The sequence below is a fragment of the Chanodichthys erythropterus genome, chromosome 13 (assembly GCF_024489055.1).
Source record: "Chanodichthys erythropterus isolate Z2021 chromosome 13, ASM2448905v1, whole genome shotgun sequence".
NCBI classification, from domain to species: domain Eukaryota; kingdom Metazoa; phylum Chordata; class Actinopteri; order Cypriniformes; family Xenocyprididae; genus Chanodichthys; species Chanodichthys erythropterus.
Window position 1 is genome coordinate 8,637,494 of NC_090233.1, and position 20,825 is coordinate 8,658,318.

Consider the following 20,825-nt stretch of genomic DNA (forward strand, 5'->3'; position numbering starts at 1 on the left):
GATTTGGGATGATAATGCGCCGGTCGGATGGGTAACGAGCTCTTATTTAGAATGTCTGATCACGAGGGAGTCTTTGACAGCGGTGAATCCCATTTTGTCTGAGAAGAATAAAACTTTGAGGCACGTCTTGAATTGATGGGCTCTGAGGGTTTCCCATAAATGTGTTTCTAGTAATGTTTATGTTGGTGACACAGAATTAAAAAAAAAAAGAGTAAATATATTTAGCTCATGTGAATGTTTTGTTTGAGTATTTTATATGGATGCATCTAATCAGGATCAGCTGAACCTGATTGGATGCATTTTTCAGAGGGTTCTTGAGAATAATAATAATAAAAACAGAGTTTTACCATGCTGAAAGTCTAAAACATAGCATTTTGTTAGCATTATTAAATAATCATTTCTAAATTTATCAATACAACAACACAAAATTTAGATAAAGTACTGTAGTCAACCACTTTAATAGATTTGTCGACCAACGTGACCCATCCCTAATTTTGGGTTTCTTTGTTGGGAGGTAACACCTGTTATTGAAAAGCTGCAATCAAGCAAAAGATGGCTCAAGTAACATATGGAGTAGATTATTTTTCTGCTTTTTATAAATAAAAGACCTAAAAAGGAATCATTATTACTGATATTCTTCAGATGATATTAGAAATTGTCCAGAACACTGTTGCAAGCTGGGTATTATTGGGTAAGGCCTTTGGGGAGTTCAGAATTTATTATCTTTTAGATTATTAACATGTTCTTCTCATCATAACAAAAGGATTATTGCTTGTAAACATATATTTGGTCTTAGAATTAAATTATTCCCCTAAATCAGTTCAAAAGAAGCCTCTTGTTTCCTCATATATCAGTACTGTGACAACTATGTGTATCGGTTATGCATTTTTGTTTCCTGTGTGGAAGTGCATGACGTGTTAAAACAATAGACTATACACTCTAAAAAAATGGCACATCATCTACCGTGGCAGTACAGTCCAAAAAGGTATCAACACTACCATTCAAATGTTTGGGGTCAGTAAATGAAAATGCTGTTTTTTTTTAACTTTCTATTCATCAAAGAATACTGGAATAAATACAGTTTTCATAAAGTGCTCTTTTATGCTATTTTAAGGGATCTTAATTTAGTTTTGGAGGTCTCCTACAATAGGTTTACATGCATCCAAGGTCCAAAAAAAAAACAAAAACAAATCTTTGATTTCCTCATAATATGTATTGTACATCATCTCATTTCTCAAAGAGTCTGAAAACAATTCAGTCTCTCTAAACCCCTCTTTTCCGGAAGCCTACTTTACTCTGATTGGTCAGATGGCCAGTTTGTTGTGATATGTCCACCACTTTCCAGTGTTGGAAACAAAGCGCTATTACCATTTCTGAATTTCAGCTCCAGAGGCTTCCTTAGTACTTTTTTTACACAGTGAAATGAATAGTAGTGATGGCGTTGGTTTTACTGTATCAGTTCCAGAGTGAGTCCTTATTTTGAAATGCTTGCAAATTGTATTCACAATGCTGAAAACAGCATCTTCTCTGCATGTCAACAACGCAAACCAAACCCTTCCGGGCCTCAGCTATAACTACAGTGTTTGAGGGTCAATGTAGAAGTTGTTCATTAGCAGCCAAGAAAGACCATAGGCTGGTATTATGCAAAATTGTTACATTATGTAGGTTTGTAACTGGATATGAGACTGGAATTGATTTAATTAATTCTTTCTTTTAGGAGACAACTATTTGTCGAGCACTTTGATCTTTAAAACTTTGTAGACCTTTTACGTTCACAAACAGCTATATTACACACTATATAAATGGTAATATCTGAAAAAGCATAATTGGGGAACTTTTAAGCAAAACAGTTGTTTTCAACATTGATAATTATAAGAAATGTTTCTTGAGCAGCAAATCAGCATATTAAAATGAATTCTGAAGGATCATGTGACATTGAAAACTGAAGTAATGATGCTGAAAATTCAGGAATAAATTACATTTTAAAATGTACTCCTAAAGAAAACAGTTAAAATAATATTTCATTTAGTGTATTTCTGATCAAATGAATGCAGCCTTAGTGAGCATAAGCTACTTATTTCAAAAACATAAAAAAAGTACAAATCCCAAACCTTTGAATGGTTGTGTATATGTCTAATCTGCACCCTTTATGGCTTAATAAGGTACACTTTTTTTTTTTTTTGCTGGGTACTGAGAGTGTATAGTGCTCTACAATATATACTGAAACCTCAACCTGAGAGAATGTGGGGGTGAGAATGTTTAACCTTATGCAGAAACAAAAAAAAACTGGTTTAACTGAAAAAAAAGGTCATCATGACTGTTTGTACCATGGGCTCAAGCAGGTTAACCTCTGAGCTGGTCATTGTTTCTGTGAGCAGCTTGTACCAAAGTGAGTGTTTAGTTAATACACCATGTGCCACTGTGGAACAAACGTTTTTTGCAAATATTCTAGCTTATTGATAGAGCTGAAAACAGACATTTTGACTAGCGTTGATTGTCTAGCAAATCAAAAAAATTGTGTAGTTTATTGACGTACTATGTATTATGCACACAACCATGTAGTGTATGAAATTTATAAGCTTATTTTGTCATTCAACATTAGAGACTGATAGCCCCTCCTCCTGTGACAGTTAAGTGTGTGAAGTGTCCAACATTCCACACTTCGTTTTTTCGATACTGCATCATCCGGGCATTTAAAGTGTACTTTTTTTAATTGTAATTTTCGTTGTGAATGTACTACTCGCACTATTTATACTACAAAATGGCATAGAATAGTGCATAAGTACGCAAACTGGGATGCACCTAAAGTCTCCCGAGGGAAATGTGGTTGCATGGCTGGCTCAAAAACAGGTATTTAATTTATGGCACTATGCAATCATTTCTGTTGTCTCCGCCAAAGGTCACTGGCTGTTGTAAATCTCTGCAAGCTTTTCAGTGTCATCAGGGCACTTATATGATTTACTTACACAGTGCATATGATCCAGTGTAGAAGCTATTCATGTAACTAATATGCAGGAAGCCAATTTGTTTTCATGTGTCAAGAACACCATAAAATGGGAATTTATATTACAGAGAGGACTCATCTGTGTCAAGGTCAGATCTCTTTAAAAAAAAAATCTTTTTATGACACAGTAAGGATAGTTTAATATGTTTAATGGTATAATCCCAAGACAACATCATTTTTTGGAAATACTTTTTAGATTAAGTATGTAATATTTTATACGTTGTGTGTAAATCTTTTTTTATTATATCATAACGTGATGTACAAATAAAAATGTACAAATCCAACATAAACACAGAATTACATTCTTAACATGACATGTCTAGATTTTTTTGCCACTGACCCAAAAACATCATGGTCCAGTGGTGCAACAAGTACAAACACTGTAAGAACAAAAAAGGTATCCCTAATCAAATGGTGTGTGTAAACCATTTGTTAATGGTAAGGATGCATACCATGATTCATTCCACATTAATTTGATCTGCTTCATACATCTGCTTCATGACTAAAGCCCTGTGTATGCCTCTCTCTGTGTGACCGAAAGTAAACAATCACTTCATATTTGCAGAGACCTTTAACTGTAAGTCTTGTGACATTTCAGTTGGCTGCTGAAGTACAGTCAGCTGAAGTACTCTGGCCCTAGCAGAGGTTAGTTTTTCTTCATTCTGTTGTATGGCCTCTGCTGTCATTGCTGGTAATGTGACTGAACGTTTCTGAATATCAGGAGCAACTGAAATTACAATCGTCTGTAGGTGTCTTAGTTACAGATGGTGTCTAGGTAGAGATAATAGTACTTTGCATTTTGGAAGAAGAAAGCCGTCGTGTTTACAACTGTGACAGTGAGCGCTTATTAGGATCAACTAAATGTTGGCTTTTCAAAAGTATATGAAGTATCTGAAATTTGCAGCATAGACTATAGAATACCTCCAAGAGGTTTACACATCAGTTTTTCATTGTAGGGACATCTATGTTTTACAGGGATGTCTACATTTTCATGCCCCTAACCCAACACTAAAAAAAAAAAAAAAATGTGATTGGTTGCTTTGCATGACAGTCAAATGGCCTCTGGGCAGACCTTGGCTATTGAAACCTGCTGGAGTACAGATCTTTGGAGGTCAGTTTGAAGGTCTGGCTACAGGAAACTATATTATGGTATAATATAATTGATTCATCAGCAGGATAATCGCTTTTTTTTCACATCTTAGCTGTTCAGGGTGGGAGATCACTTGGCTGACCCATTAAACCAACGTACTGTTATTCAAATCTTGTGTAGCCAGACCTTTGAATGGACCTCAAGGTTTAGTCTATATTGCAGTTTATTCTGGAGGCAGGAAGAGCAGATTGGCTGACATGTAAAGTGATATTCTCATAAGCACTTGCTGTGTCAGCCCGATATCTTATAAACACAACTTTGTTTTCAGACAGTCTGATTAAAAACACCAAATGCAGGCAGCTTAAAATCACCATTGCAGTGTTTTTTTTTCTATCTGTGCACATTTTTTTTAAAATTCATGTGCCCTCGTATTCTTTAATCAAAATAACCTCCCTCTTCTCTTTTCTTTGCTGTTTTCTTTTTGTATGTACAGCACTTTGATAAACACTTGTTGTTTTAAAAAAGTGCTTTATAAATAAACTTTGACTTTGACTTTGACTCTGATAATGTGGCGTGAGGGCGGGGCAACCTGTCACTCACATGACATCACAGCAAAAGCAAACCACAACCATCCAATCAATTCCTGATGGACAAAATCAAGTCCCGCCTTACTTTTTTCCCCCTTGCTCGAGAAGCCGTTTCACTCAGATATACATCACAATTTAAAAGAAAAGACTATCATAACTTCTGTTTCATGCCGACTTTAAACAAGCAGTCACCTTAGTCTGGTTCTAATGGTTTAAGACGTTTAGTTTCCTCCACCAAGGGATTTTTTAAGAGCACAGCACTCTTATGCCAGGTTGACGTAGGGAGTCATGTTGATTCATAAATGACAATGAGCGTCGGGACACAAGAATCGATCGTTTCATCTTGTATACACTGCGTTCCAAATTATTATGCAAGTGACCAACATTAACTTTTTTGCTCACCAGCCAATGTGGCTAGTGGTTTTCCAAAGTTACTAGCCACTCAGCATTTTCACTGGCCACAATTTTGCTGTTGGGAAATTACATTTTATATGATTAAATTTGACTCTGGCATTCTTAAATTACTTGATTTTGTGTCATTTTACTTGATTTGCAAGATTTAAAACCCTTTCAAACTTACAAATGCAGATTGACCACCCAAATCAAGACTATACATGAGGTATACAGTTATTTTTGTTAGGCTATATAAAAAGAACAAAGAAGCAAATTACAAATAGTAATTTAAAAAAAAAATTCAGATACATATGTTTATTTAGCAAACATGTATTTAACATTTTTTGATGTTTGATTAACATTAATGACAGAGGGGTATTTATTTGGGGGCTGCTGAATGCATGGACGTCATATACTGACACATATCCAGTTTTTACCCACCTGTTTACGTCCACTTAGCCGTAAGCCATAGCCGACTGTATTCACGCGAGATACTCCACACGATGCATTTTGACATCTGTGTGTGCGTGTATTCAGACTCAAGGAGAACTGATCGTGCACGCGAGCGCTTCTGTTGTGTCATTTAGCGCGATTCCGCCTATCCCACCTTCATAACCGCAAGTTAATCGATAAAGAATTGTGACTGAATTGTAATTTTGTGATACGACGAGCTTGGCTACTTTTCATTTGGCTGTAAACTGAAATTATATTGGCTGTCTTACCCGCCACAGCTGAAATCTACCCACATTTGGCGGGTTGGCGGGTGTTAATGTCAAGCCCTGCAAGTGACATATCAGTAAGATTTCAGTACAATAATCATTCAGATATTAGTTTTTCTAAGAAAATGTTTCTCTTTGTGAGCTTTGGTTTGGAGTGGCTGAAATGCATCTTTACACACAACTGCCAGCCTGCATGGAGAGCTCCAGAGACACCAGCAGCTTCAAATACCTGTTAGCTGCTCAACACTGGCTTTTAATACAATTAATTTGACAGGAACTTTCTTCAATAAGCCTTTATCTGACCGAGTTCTGCTATGCTCTAAACCACTCAGAAATCTTATGATAATTTAATAATCTCCATTCAGTTTTCACACAATATTAGTTGTTTTCATGCCTTTTGCACAACATTGCACCATTTCATGCTTTTCATCTTCAGAAAGATCTTTCTTCCTCCCCATATTGCATGAGAACTGTGACTTGCTTAATAATGTGGAACAACCTCTAAGTAAGGTTTCCATAGACCTGGCAAATTATTTTGTCTGAGATTGATATCAGTTATCTAAAAAGGCATGGATAAATAAATAAACACACATTTTCTTAGAAAAACTAAAATCTGAATGATTATTGTACAGAAATCTTACTGATATGTCACTTGCATAATAATTTGGAACGCGGTTTAGTGTCTCATAGTGGATGACAACCCACGCCATGTCTGCGATGCTTTACGATTTCATGATAAAAAGACTAGCATGTTTACGTTTTTTTAATAATTGAAACTTTTTAATAAGTGAGTTTTAACTGAAATTTGAAATTGTTTGATTTTATAGAATGTTTTATTGTACAATAAACAATTTTGTTATTGGATTTGACACTTAATGTCCAGTGCAAAATCTGGGTCCTAAATCAAAACTAGTTAAGAACCAGTTTTTTTAAAGTATCTTAATTTATTGTTTCTAGAAAACCTCTCTATTGCAATTGGGTCAGTTTTGACCTGGAAGATGTATGTTTAAAAAAAACAAAAAATAAATCATAGGCTGTATCCAAAATCACCACCTATACCCTTAAATAGGGCACTATTTGTGGCGACAGCCATTTGTAGTGGTGTCTGAAACCATAGTGGACGTTATCCGCTCATTCACTCATTCAGTCCCATAATGCACCTCAATTACGAGTGTGCAACTGTACACTCAACAGCTAGAGAATACCCATAATGCACTGTGAAGTTTGTGCTGAATGAATTCCCTGTAACATCCATCCATCCATTTTCCAAACCTCATGGTCCAATGTGGGTACAGCGTAATATCATACAGGTATAAATTCCTTTTTAATTGATTATTAAAGTGTTTAATTAAGGTTTATACATGCTAGTTTTCATGACAGAGTTATGCTGGATCTGCCAGTTTGCTAAGTTTCAAATGAGTATTAAACGGCAAGCCCAAACTATGCAAAAGCGGCAGTTCTTTTGGTGCATAATTTAATAATCCTTTTCCACCAAGGCAGTTTGAGTGCTGGTTAGGAGCCAGAGCCTAGTTTCAAATGAGTTCTTTGTCTTTCGACACCCAAAGCACCATCTCCAAACCAGGAAAAGCAGTTCGTAAGTAGCACCAAAACATTGCTGGGCTAGAAGTAAGAACCGCTTGCGTCAGGGGCTGGGGGCAGGGTTACCGTGACCAACAAGAAACTTGTGACCGCCATTTTTGAAATAGCAGCTAATCGGCTAGTAGCAGCTCGATTGTAATCTCCGTCTATATACAAATTACGATGGATGCCCATGTAGGTTCACAAAGCCATGAGCATCAACAGCATCAACATCCCTCCTCAAAGTATACTATATTAGTAGCATAATGTATGGAATAGTGAATGAGGATATAGGTTAGGGGGCAATTGCGGACACAGCAAGAATTGTCAAAAGTACCGACTTTGGTAACTAGTCAGTACTGAAATTTTAAAAAATGTGGTGCTTTGAGCGCTGTTGAGCGGATTCGTAAACACCTCCGATTGACCATTGTGTTCACGGCTCATTGGATATGTCTGTGATTGTCTTCAATGATCAACGCTGTAAAAACGTAGTAAATAATCATGAATGAAGCTCTTCACCAAGCGCTTACACAGATACACACGGGAGCATTTGAAAGCAGGCGTCTGTTGCTGACCAGTCCGCTCCTGCTCGTGCTTTCAAGCGCTTTCAAATTCAAACACTTCCATGTGCTTTCAAACGCTGCTGTGCGTTGGTCATTGTAGCCAATTACAGACATATCCAATAAGCACGACAACACAATGGCCAATCAGAGGTGTTTACATTCCGCTCGACAGCGCTCGAAGCGTCACATTTTTTAAATTTCAGTACTAATAGGTACCGAAGTCAGTACTTTTGACAACTTTAGACACAGCTGTAGTTTTTTGAACAAGGATGAAACTTGGGAAATGGGTTAAGACTTTTTGTTTTCAAATTTTTTTAAAAAGTATTTTAGAGATACAGCCAGTTGACACTGTCACATCTGTTGTGTTGCGGGATAGATTTGACTTGGTATCAACTGAAGCTTTACACATGATGATTTAATCTGTTTGATTGATTTGTCTCAGAAGTACTTTTGTAAAATATATTTACCCTCTTTTCCATGTCTCGCACACCTTTTTTTTCTTGGTAAACATGAAAATGCACACACATACAACACTATAAACACATGAAAAGTGTTTTGATGGTTTATACAGTAGCTCAGGGTAAACCAACCCGTGTGTAACAATGATTCAGCACGACGACAGAATTTGCTGCTCTATGGCCGTTTCCATCAAGCCAGATTGGAGAGGTGGGTGGTATCAGACGGGTGGTATAGAGAATGAGAGAGAGAGTCTGTGACAGGACAGGAGACAGGTCTCTCTCTCTCTCTCTCTCTCTCTCTCTCTCTCTCTGACTTGCTCACACACACACACCACAACACTGCACCTCCATCCTACTTTCTCTGATTGAAACCATGGCAGATGGAGTGCAGCAAATTGGAAGGCAGAACGGTGTTGGTCCGAAGCTTGCCTTTTCTCTCTCCGATAAAAATATTAATTTTCAGCTTGGGCTCAAGTCGCTGATCGGGGGCAAGCGTGTTCTGCTGAGATGATGAAGGCTTTGGAAAGACAGCCAAAAGGTCCATGTCCACTTGAAGCCACAGAAGTTCCTCACAGAATCCTTACCTGCCTCTGTTCAGAAAATGAAAGGAGAAACAGTGGAATGAAGAAATGAATGATAGTATTGTAGAGGCACATTCATTTTTTGTCTCTCTGTCCCCATACTTCTGTTCTACTTTTTATTTTCCAACTTGCCTTCTTGCGTTGCCCTGAGCCGTTTACAGATTGGTTGAGAATGAATGTATTCATCTATTTGATGATACTGTGCTGTTTCTCAAGTGGTGGGTCGTGGAGTGCTTAGTCAAAGGAACAAAAAAGTAATTCTAAATGTTCTTCTGATGCAAGACTTTTATTTTGAAAGATGCACGTGAAAGCTGTTGACACTTCTGTGAGACGCAATTAAAGTAAACTTAAGAAAAACTTAGAAGAACATTTTGTCCTGAAAAGTATCTGTGGTCAGATGAGATGCTGTCAGGCTATATATTAGTGTCATTATTCTGACATTTTTGTACATTGTTACAAAATAAAAAGTGTCTCACCTCAGAAAACAACCTTTCTTGTCCTGTCAGATATTATACTGTGCTCGTGGCGTTCAATCTTCAATTGCACATGCAAATATGAAGGAATAAAGGAAATTAAGAGTATGCAACTTTGTAGTTATGTTGTCAATTAGTAAATCATGAAATTACCATAAAAGTACCAATAAATGACATGACTAGTAAGTCGTTTGTGTGATGGGAAAGATTTGCATGTTCATTCATCAGGATCAGTGTCCATATGTTTTATTAACAGATCATGTTAGTATTGTTATTTACCTTTGTAACAGTAGTTTTTGTAACTTTGACCCAAAATATCACTTTATTTTCACTTTGTGTTATTTTCTATATTTTTGATGACACTGGTGGCTCATACAATCTTACTAACTTTATTGTATTAACCAAAACTAGTTTAGGACTGCTATTTAATAGCCTTACCTTATACTGTTTATTCATCAGTGTTAGACAGTGTCTTTTGGTCTGTGTTTAAAGGAATGGTTCACCCAAAAAATGAAAATTCTGTGATCATTTACTCACCCTCAGGTTGTTCCAAACCTGTATGAATTTCTTCTGTTGAACACAAAAGAAGTTATTTTGAAGTTATAGAAGAATTTCTGTAGCAAAACAGTTGATGGGCCCCATTGACTTCCATAGCATTTTTTTTTTCCCCATGCTATGGAAGTCATTGCGGTCCATCAGTTGTTTGGTTATCCAAATTCTTCAAAATATCTTGTTCAGCAGAAGAAAGAAATTCATACAGGTTTGGAACAACTTAAATTTTCGTTTTTGACTACTCCTTTTTGTTTACTGTTCATACAGACCTCTGTGTATCCCTGTGTATGTACAACGCTATGCTTTTTATCCTGCATCTGTTGCTTTTTACTCTTGTCTTACTAACTTTCTCACATTTTGTCTTTCTGTGTCTCTGTCTCTTTAAAGTTTGCGTAAGTGAAAGCGATGGCAGTGATGACGAGCTCAGTGAATGCAGCAGTGACAGGAAGACCTTCACGTCTGAGACCGATCAAAGAAGAGATTCCGGTAATACACACTTCCTGGAAATTCACTGGCAAATACACACAAACTCTCCCTCCCACCCACACAAACTTGTACAAACTTAAACAACTCCATCTGTCAGATGTACTGTACCACGTTTCACAGAAAACACAAATCCCCCTAAAGATCAGTATTGTTTTACAGATTGATACACAATATACACTTTTTTTTTTTTTTGGGAATAAAAGCCCACTAAATTGAACAAAAGCTTGCCTTTATAACTGCTTTGTGTAATTTCTGTGCTACTAGTTCCCCAATACTAGTGTGGATTGTAAAAAGATAATCACTGTTTCCATAAAGATTTTCCAAAAAAAGAGCTCACCTCTTCAGCTTAAACTTTGAATTTAAAATTTTCTTTTGATTTTCAATTTAGAGGAATGTCTTTCATTGAGAAAGTCTTTGCACTCAGAATCGAGTGGAGGCCAAGTGCAAACACCCCTGCAGCCCAGCATTACCGGTCCAACTCCAACCAGCTTTCACGTGGAAAGCTCTTCCAGCTTGGTTAGTGAACGAAGCAGCAGCAGTTTCAAACCAAGTGTGGAGGAAGACGTTATGGACCATAGTCCACCCTTACCAAGTGAGTGGCCACACACACATACACAAACTCTATATATTAAACAATTGACTAGTGTATAGCTGTTCCCCATTGCCAAATCACACACAACCATATCACATAGGCTAGATCTATGAATATTATTATAGCCCAGTGGCTGCAACCCTACAGTGTGCGCATACACATGCACACACACACACACACACACACACACACACACAAACAAACAAATACATTCTCTAGTTGTTTTTGTTGATAGGAATGGCTGTGTTGTTTCTGCTTTTTACCAAATCATTTGCACGCTTGTCCTTTTATTTTCTTCCTTTTTTCTATCCGAAGCTATAGGAGGAACATTGAAAGATCCGATCTCTGTGTTTAGCTCAATAGCTTATGTGATTACCGCCGGTTTGCCATGCAGTACAGTGGTGCCGTGTACCAGCTGCTTTAACACGTTTATCAGGTTAACTGACTCGTAATGTGTGCAGTGCCTCAGGATCTCCAGAGTGTCCAAACTTGTAGTGTACGCCCACCTTAACTCTAACATAAAATGTTCTGCATTTAAAAAAAAAAAAAAACATTATTTTTTACAATTGGGAAGCCCCCAAAAGGAGTTTTTATATATTTATGTATTAACTTAATGGTCTTTCTAAGATGTTTAGGAATACTCTGGCGCTCTTATTTGCCCATAGTATGACCTTTGTGTTTTTCAGGTTTGATCTGTCATTATTAGCTGCTTTTTTTGTCCAGCTCTGTATCTCTGTTCTCTGTCTCCTAAAGGAAACTAAATTCCCACTTTCACTGGTATAAAAAAAAACCCAGAAAACAAATAGCCCTCATTATTCCAATGACATTGTGGGACTTGCTCGAGCGCTCTCCAATTTGTACCACTCACTTTCAGAGATAAGAACTCTTCCCTACGTTGCCTCTTCACAGGCTTCTGCAAGCATAGCTTGAGGCAGTCTTTCTTTTTCTCTTTGTTAATGATAAAACGTACAAATGTCATTGCACAATATAAAGGAAACAGAATTAAAGCCTTTTACTGTCTTAGTTACGGGCCAAGCACTGAATTTGTGTGTCCCATTTATTTTTGTTGCCATTCTTTTTTTTTAATTCTTTTTCTGGCTGGGAGTCTATGGCAGCCCCCAGAATTTTTCTTTTGCTTCAAACTTGTAAACCATTTGGTTTAAAAGCAAAATCCTTCTTTTTCTTTCTCTCTTCCTCTTGAGTTAACGAAAATGGAAAAATGTTTTTAATTTTTCTCCTTGTGCAGTCTTTAAAACACGATTTTCATATGATGTTCAAACGAACACCCTGTCCTAACCAGACGTGATGCCACGACATGTGATTTAAAAGGTATCTTTTTCATGTTAATCAGAGTTTTTGTCCTAACCAGGCACAATGGAAATACGTGATGTTTCTGTTTTAGAAATGATTTCTATTTTTGGCGATGTCGCAGCTGAAACAACAACATACTAGGTATGACAATGATAATCTCAGGTACTGTTTGTGTGCTTTTTTTAATGTAAAAAAATACTTATGTGAGTTTGAATATCATCATGATTTTTATAGCTGTACTGAAACGACAATGGATAATTCACCTCAGATCTTGTACATTAGTGAGGAATGTTGAAACTGTGAACTCAGTCTAATCAGACAAGTCTATTGACAAAGATTGTTTTAGTCACTCAGTATGTATTTTAAAACGGTGTAATATTTATGAATTTGATTATGTACTTATCCATTTTGGTGTGCTTACAAAGAGAGACGACCCACATGCTCTTCTGATTGGCTGTGATTTTTGATGGATTTTGTGTCTTTTGTTGAGTCTGGTGTGGACTGACAAATTGCTTGTTGCTGGAATCTGGAATCGCATCGCGTCTGGTTATAACACTCTATAAGTCTCACAAAAGTTATTTAAAAAAAATGTGGTAACACTTTACTTGAAGGGGTGTGCATAAAACTGACATGACAGCTTTATAACTATGACATGACACATGACATGAGGTTTTATGCATGTTTATGACAACTGTCATTAAGTGTCATCTGCTCAATTGTCATTTTTAATGCAAAGATGACATTGTTTGAGATGTCCGAATTATGACAACTTGACATAAACCAATACATCATAACCTGTCAGTGTCTTTGTCATGACAACTTGACATTGGATTAACATTATATTAAACTGGCATGTGGTTGGTTTTGACATTGGCTGTCATGAGGCCATTATAATAGTGTCATGAATATGTATCTTGACCTCAAGTACAGTGGTACAAATTGAACTTGTCATTAAAATGTCATTAAGTGACAATACTCTGATAAATAATTTTATAACAGCGTCATGAATATTTTTCATTTGTTTTTTTTTTTTTAAGTTTCCTCCAACAGAAGGTCAAATAATAGACCATTTCAAACTTCTTAAAAAAATGACACCGTTATAAAATAATGGTAACACTTTATTTTAGGGTCTTTTAACTAGTTGCTTATTACTATTAGCATGCATATTACTAGAATATTGACTATTTATTGATAATTATTAAGCACATATTAATGCCTTATTATGCATGACCTTATTCTAGATTCTTAATCCTACCCAATACCTAAACTTAACAATTAACTATATTTAGAAGCAGTAAATTAGGAGTTTATTGACAGAAAAGTCATAGTTTATATATGTGTTTCCTATACTGAAGTGCTACCAAAATAATGTAATGTAATGTAATGTTAATGTTAAAAACCAAAGTAGTTTAAGTTTGATAATTACTCTGCTATGTCATGTTTATGACAGGTTATGTTGTCTTGGTAATGTCAAGTTGTAATGACAAAGACAATGACAGGTTATGATGTATTAGTTTATGTCAAGTTGTCGTAACACAGACATCACAAACAATGTCATCTTTGCATTAAAAATGACATAATTGAGTGAATGACACTTAATGACAGTTGTCATAAACATGCATAAAAACCACCTTCATATTCATGACACATGTCATGTCATAATTATGAAGGTGTCATGTCAGTCTTATGCACACCCCTTCAAGTAAAGTGTTACCAAAAATTCAATTCAAAAATGAAAATTCTGTCATCATTTACTCACCGTTATGCTGTTCCAAATATTTTTTTTTCTTCTGAAGAACATGTGAATAAAAGTGTTTTTTTTGTCCATACAGTAGACTTCAATGGTCACTAGAAATGTTTGGTTTCCACCATTCTTCAAAATATCTAATTTTGTGTTCCAGAGTAAAAAAAAAAAAATCATAAACATTGTTTAAAAAAAAAATAATTAAATTCTATTTGAGTCTGCTACTTCAAATTTTCAAATTAAAACCAATATGTTCTTCTCATCCAAGGTCAGGCCTGTGTGTTTTTGTTTAAACCAGTGTTCATTTTGACAGCAAATTTTGTCACCTAAAGTGACAAATGGGACACCTTATGGTCTCGTGAACTTAATGGACACGCGCACGTGGCAGCCATTGTGAGTCCACAACATGAGTGCAAATGAATTGTGCCATTTTGGACAGGGCCATATTCTTTTGACTAAAATGCCATTTAGTTTTAGTCATCTGAATTGTTTTAGTTTTATTCTAGTTTTAGTCAACTATATATCATAAGATTTTAGTCGACTAAATCAGGGGTTTTCAAACCTTTCCTGGAGGACCCCCAGCCCTGCACATTTTGTATGTCTTCCTTAATTGACACAACCACTTCAGGTCTTGCAGTCTCTACTAATGAGCTGATGACCTAAATCAGGTGTGTTAGATGAGGGAGACATACAAAATGTGCAGTGCTGGGGGTCCTTCGGGACAGGTTTGAAAACCCATGGACTAAATCGACTGTAGAATCTAATGGGTTTAATAAAATTAAAATGTAGTGCATTAAGAATTTCTCTAAAATGTTTAAATCCATTATATAGGCTACTTCTGGAGAAAACATTAACCTGTTATTAATAATAATATTAAAGGTGCCATCGAATGGAAAATTGAATTTACCTTGGCATAGTTGAATAACAAGAGTTCAGTACATGGAAATTACATACAGTGAGTCTCAAACCCCATTGTTTCCTCCTTCTTATATAAATCTCATTTGTTTAAAAGACCTCCGAAGTACAGGCGAATCTCAACATAACACCGACTGTTACGTAACAGTCGGGATCATTAATATGTATGACACCAATATTTGCATATGCCAGCTCATGATCGAGGCATTACACAAGGGCAGCCAGTATTAACGTCTGGATCTGTGCACAGCTGAATCATTAGACTAGGTAAACAAGCAGGAACAATAGCGAAAAATGGCAGATGGAGCAATAATAACTGACATGATCCATGATAACATGATATTTTTAGTGATATTTGTAAATTTCTAAATGTTTCATTAGCATGTTGCTAATGTACTGTTAAATGTGGTTAAAGTTACCATCGTTTATTACTGTATTCACGGAGACAAGAGCCGTCACTATTTTCATTTTTAAACACTTGCAGTCTGTATAATGCACAAACACAACTTCATTCTTTATAAATCTCTCCAACAGTGTGTAATGTTAGCTTTAGCCTGTTAGCCACGGAGCACTATCAAACTCGTTCAGAATCAAATGTAAACATCTAAATAAATACTGTACTTACATGATCTGATGTATGCATGCAGTATGCATGACGAAAACTTTGTAGAGATCCATTTTGAGGGTTATATTAGCTGTGTGAACTTTATGCTGTTTAAGGCAAGCGTGAGCTCCGGGGGCGGGGAGCGTTAGGATTTAAAGGGGCCGCAGCCTGAATCGGTGCATTTCTAATTATGCCCCAAAACAGGCAGTTAAAAAAAATTTATTAAAAAAAATCTATGGGGTATTTTGAGCTGAAACTTCACTGACACATTCAGGGGACACCTTAGACTTATATTACATCTTGTAAAAAAATATTCAGTGGCACCTTTAATGCAATACAAACTTTTGTTGTTTTATTTATATTAAGGGCACAGACGGCAGCAGGTTTATTAGGCTGCTGTCACTTTAAGACCGAATTCTGGGATCCAATATATTGATGCACATCTGACATTCTGTGTTTACATTCTGTGTTTACATTTTGACATAATGTTGTGTATTTATCCATTCAGGTGCAAAAAGACTTGAAAGAGAGCTCAATTCAGTACTTGTACGCTGTCTGAGAGACGGCTTTCTGTGTGCATGGCTGCGAGCTTCGGGTGTGCACACAGAAAACCCTACCAAATATAGAACACTCTTTTGTATCGTCACACTTTTTCAGATCTATCCATATGTCTGCCATTCTCTTTCACCCAGATGTTTACATTTTTGAATGTTTTATGAGACATGCAGCATGCCAGCTTATGTCCTGGCAGGTAGATCAGCACATTACTCTTCAAATGTGCACATCTACAATGCAGGACATCATTGTGACTGGATCATCCCACCCTAACATTAGTTTTTATTAGTTGACGAAGATGTCAATAGATTTTTGTCATTCATTTATGTAGTTATCGTCTCATTTTGTGTGTAAAAAAAGCTGTTGACGAAAATAATGGCAAATTATTAACACATTTATCACTGGTTTGAACCTTATTTTAGTTGTTTTTCACTTTTAAAACTTTTCAGCATTGATAATAATAAGAAATATTCTTGAGTGGCAAATCTAGAATGATTTTTGAAGGATCATATGAGACAGAAGACTGGAGTAATGATGCTGAAAATTCAGCGCTGCATCACAGGAATAAATTACATTTTAAAATATATTAAATTTAAAAAATATATATTTTTATTGTATTTTCGATATTATAAACACATCCTTAGTAAGCTGAGACTTTCAAAAACTATTGACTAACTCCCATAATAAATGTTTCCAACATTGTTGATGCTTGCTTCAAACAGCCCCCAATATTTTAAGATCTAACAGCTTTTATCACAACGCATGATAAATCTGAAATGTCAAATGATTTACACTGGCTCATAATTGGATAGCCAATTCCTCTGTTCTCCTCTGACATGTAAAAGCTCTCTGTAAACAAGCACCAGCAACACATTGTAATAGAGGCAGTGAGATGACAGAAATGACCCCAATCCCCTCTTCTCTCCATTTTCTCCAGCTCTCTGCTAATGTGCCGTGTGTCCAGTCTATTTCCCTCTGGGCTGATTTGTTTTGTTTCGATTATCTTCATAACATCATTGTGTCTTGCGGTTGTAAATTCAAGAAAGATAGATATGATATTTAAAGGTTTACTGAGAACATAGTTTCAGATTTTTTTTCTTGCGAATGGGCAAATTACATCTCTCTCAGAATAGCTGTGATGTAATTATCTGCTTAAGTAATTGTCACAAAATGCACATTTTTATAGGCGCTATGACAAGATGGTCTGCTGAACATTAAGTATAAATGTTAGTTCTCAACATCTCAGCGACTTTTTAAAATAAGATATTTTAAGTGGGTATATTAACCAGATGTAATTCAGATGTTTTCCTGCTTGTTTAAGGGTCATAAAAACATCAAACACATTTTTTGAGATTGTTCACAATGCTTATTATTCAAAACAATGATACCACACGTTATTTTGTAAAGTAGTTAATTTTGCCACTGAATTCTTCTTGTTTCCACAAACAGCATATTTTAGAATGAAATATGGATTGAACAGGAAAAGCACACAAATGAAATGGCACCACATAATTTCCACCTCATCAAGTTATAATAATTGGAATTTAATTATTTTTTTCAGGTTCAAGGATACTCCTTCATAATAGTCGACATATAAATAGTAAAAAGGAACTCTTATGAACCCGAAACAAAATTACCAGGTGCACAACTTTGTTGCCTCATGTAGGGTCTTATAGTATCACTTTATTATTCTGCTTGTGGTGATCAATGTTTCTGTGCATTAGGATAATTTTTCATAGAAACATAAGCTTTGAAGTTTTAAAGGATAGGTTGTAATATTCTATGGTTTCTAATAATCTAAGTTTAAAACGTTTGATTTTTTTCCATTTAATTGTTTTTCCGAGGAACCTTGTTTATGCTTGTTTTGACTTTTTATCTCTCAATTCAGACTTTTTTAACTCAATTGTGAATTTATATCTCAATTCTGAGAAAAAATCTGAATTCCGAGTTGTAAATTCGTAATTGTGAGATATAAAGTTAAAATCACAAGATGTAAACTTGCAATTTTGAGAAAAAAGTAAAAAAAAAAAAAAAGTTGAAATTTTGTGAGATGAAAAAGTTGCAATAACCTTTTTTTTATTCAATGGAATTTCCTCATTTTTAATAGTGATGTTGTGTATTTAAGTGTGTTTAGTATTTAAATGTGAAATTTTGCAAAATTTTACTATTAAATGTATTATAATTAATGAATAATGTGCGGTAAGAGCATAGAGAGAAAAGTGATGAATACATCTCGATTCACACAAAGTTTTGTGATAAGTAAGATTGACGCCACATTCTATAAGTGAACTGACACCCTTCAATTTTTAGGACTCGTAATTGTATTATCTGATATCATACAGTGTAGTAGCAACTGTACACTGCACTCACTTGTCAGCTGCACTTACTTGTCACCATCACTATGGTTACAGGAGTTAATGTGTATCACAAAGATAGAAAAGAAGCTTGACTTTGGTTATGCGCCTTTACAGGCCACGCTGTAAAAAAATGTCCAACTATTTCGACTTAGTTTTTCTTGATTGCTTAAACACATTTCTTGAAACTATGCCTCATATCCTAAAAACAGTAAACACAAAAACATAACATCTCACCCAATTCCCCAAACATCCTATTTTCAGGTCAAAATGAAGCTCTACACTCAAAAAAACAAAAACAAACTTTGCCCTCAGACATCACACACAAGCCCTCAAAAAACACACACACTACAACATAGCCTTACACACTAGTGCAATAAATTCAAAACAATACTACAAAAACCAGTAATAAGTTGAGTTGCTTGTGGATCTCCCCTTCAAAGAACTTTTCACATGATCAACAAGTGTATACATTTGCACATTTTTATATTCCTTAATGTAATGTACAAGTACAATACACCAAACAACAACAAAAAATATTCTGCCCCAGCATCAAATCTTTGGTCTGGGACAGGCCAGAGAATCTCGTCAACATCACAGGATGTACTGGCCCTAGCCAGGCAGTGGGGGGAAAATCCTCTTGCATGCCTGATCCACCCCTGGCATGCATCAACTGAAATGTCTAGTCAGGCTTCTTCCATTCCATCGTCTCTGTGTCCTACAAAAATAGAAGTAGTGATTACTGTAACTGTAGCACATCCATTTTACAAAATTTAAGCAGACAGAAACTTTATCTGTATGTAAGGCAATTTGATGCATGTGTTGTAACAGAGTAAAGCACTCAGAAGTTACAGTAGAGTACACTGAGTACACCTACCTGTTTTCCTCCCTGAAGGTTCTTATGATCAAGCGATGGTGAAGCAACTTAAGTTTGGCTGAACTCATTGCTCAGCCTCCCTCATAGTCATACCATGGACAAGGACATCAACTAGTGGCACGGATTTCATCAGAGGCTCCTTGTCTCCTTGCCCCTCATCCTCATCCTCGTCCTCCTCTCTGGTGTACTCGACATTTTCAATCACGTCTCTCTGAATCCATTGTTCCAAAACTGAATGAACTGGCTCAGGCTCTTTTATCTATTGAAGGTTCTGATTGTTGTGTGATACATTTTGACTCTTAAGGCCTGTACACACCGGGACAAATATCACACGCGCTTATCGCCAGCGTTTTTCTATATGTTTTTTTTGTGTTCATACCCAAGCGATTTTCACTGGCGATGCGCAGAGTGAACGTGCAAATTCACTCCCTGACGCTTGTGCTGAACGGTAGTGCAAATAAACATATTTATGATATTAATAAAGTTAAAGAAGATAAAAATCAGCATCTCCAGGCACGTGAACAAAAGCACCAATCTCATTGGTCTGCCAGTTTTTAATGCGCCACGTCAAACCAGAAAAACGAACACATGTCGTTTTTTTAAAAATGACGCTTTTACGCCTGACGTTTTTTGCGTCTGTGTGCACACTCACATTGGCGCCTTTTGTTTAGTCACGAGGCGTTAAACATCGGCAATAATCGTGCAAGATATTCGTCCCGTACAGGCCTTTAGGGTGCATTCACACTTGTCATGTTTGGTCCAATTAAAACGAACCCTGGTGAGATTGCTCTGTAAGTGCGGTTCATTTGAACATGTGAACGCTGCCATCCGAACCCTGGTGCGCACCAAACAAGAGGACTGAGACCGCTGAAAAGATGGGTCATGGTCCGCTTCCAAAGGTTCTCTGGTGCGGTTCGAATGGTATATGAATGCAACATGGACCAAAGACATATAAACGAACCAAAAACAGGAAGATGAGACCCTAAAGTACAGTATCCTCACGCATATCGGCTTCTCTTGTCATAGTCGCGAGTTTGTCCATCACAGGCATCAGACACGCGTCTCTTCACAGCAGATCGTTTGTGAACTGAGGGATTCCCGCCGCTGTTTTGACTCCTTTACGCAATTTATAAGCTCTTCACGAGTTCCCAGCTGGCCAAAATACCATTGTATGCAGGCTACGCACACACAACAAGCTCATTTTTACCTCAGCACACAGCATTGTTTTGGATATGTTTGGTAAGTTCCGTCTCAAAAAAAGCAATACGTCATAAAATCCGACCAATCAGGTTGTGAATGTATCCCTATGCCTTTATGTTCAGTATCTTTGGTTCGGTGATTAAAATTGCCAAAGTGAATGTTTTTGTTATCTTTTTTGGTTCGGACCAA

At 36.4% G+C, this 20,825-nt stretch overlaps 1 protein-coding gene across 5 annotated transcripts in view; it reads left to right on the plus strand.

The window, feature by feature from the left end:
• Nucleotides 1-20,825, plus strand: part of doc2b (double C2-like domains, beta) — a 286,240-nt gene that overhangs the window by 53,765 nt on the left and 211,650 nt on the right. For all 5 annotated transcript variants that reach the window (XM_067407184.1, XM_067407186.1, XM_067407188.1 and 2 more), the window contains exons 7-8: nt 10,386-10,484; nt 10,873-11,076. In XM_067407184.1, the coding sequence (XP_067263285.1) occupies nt 10,386-10,484; nt 10,873-11,076 (303 nt within the window). The remainder of the gene's footprint in view (nt 1-10,385; nt 10,485-10,872; nt 11,077-20,825) is intronic.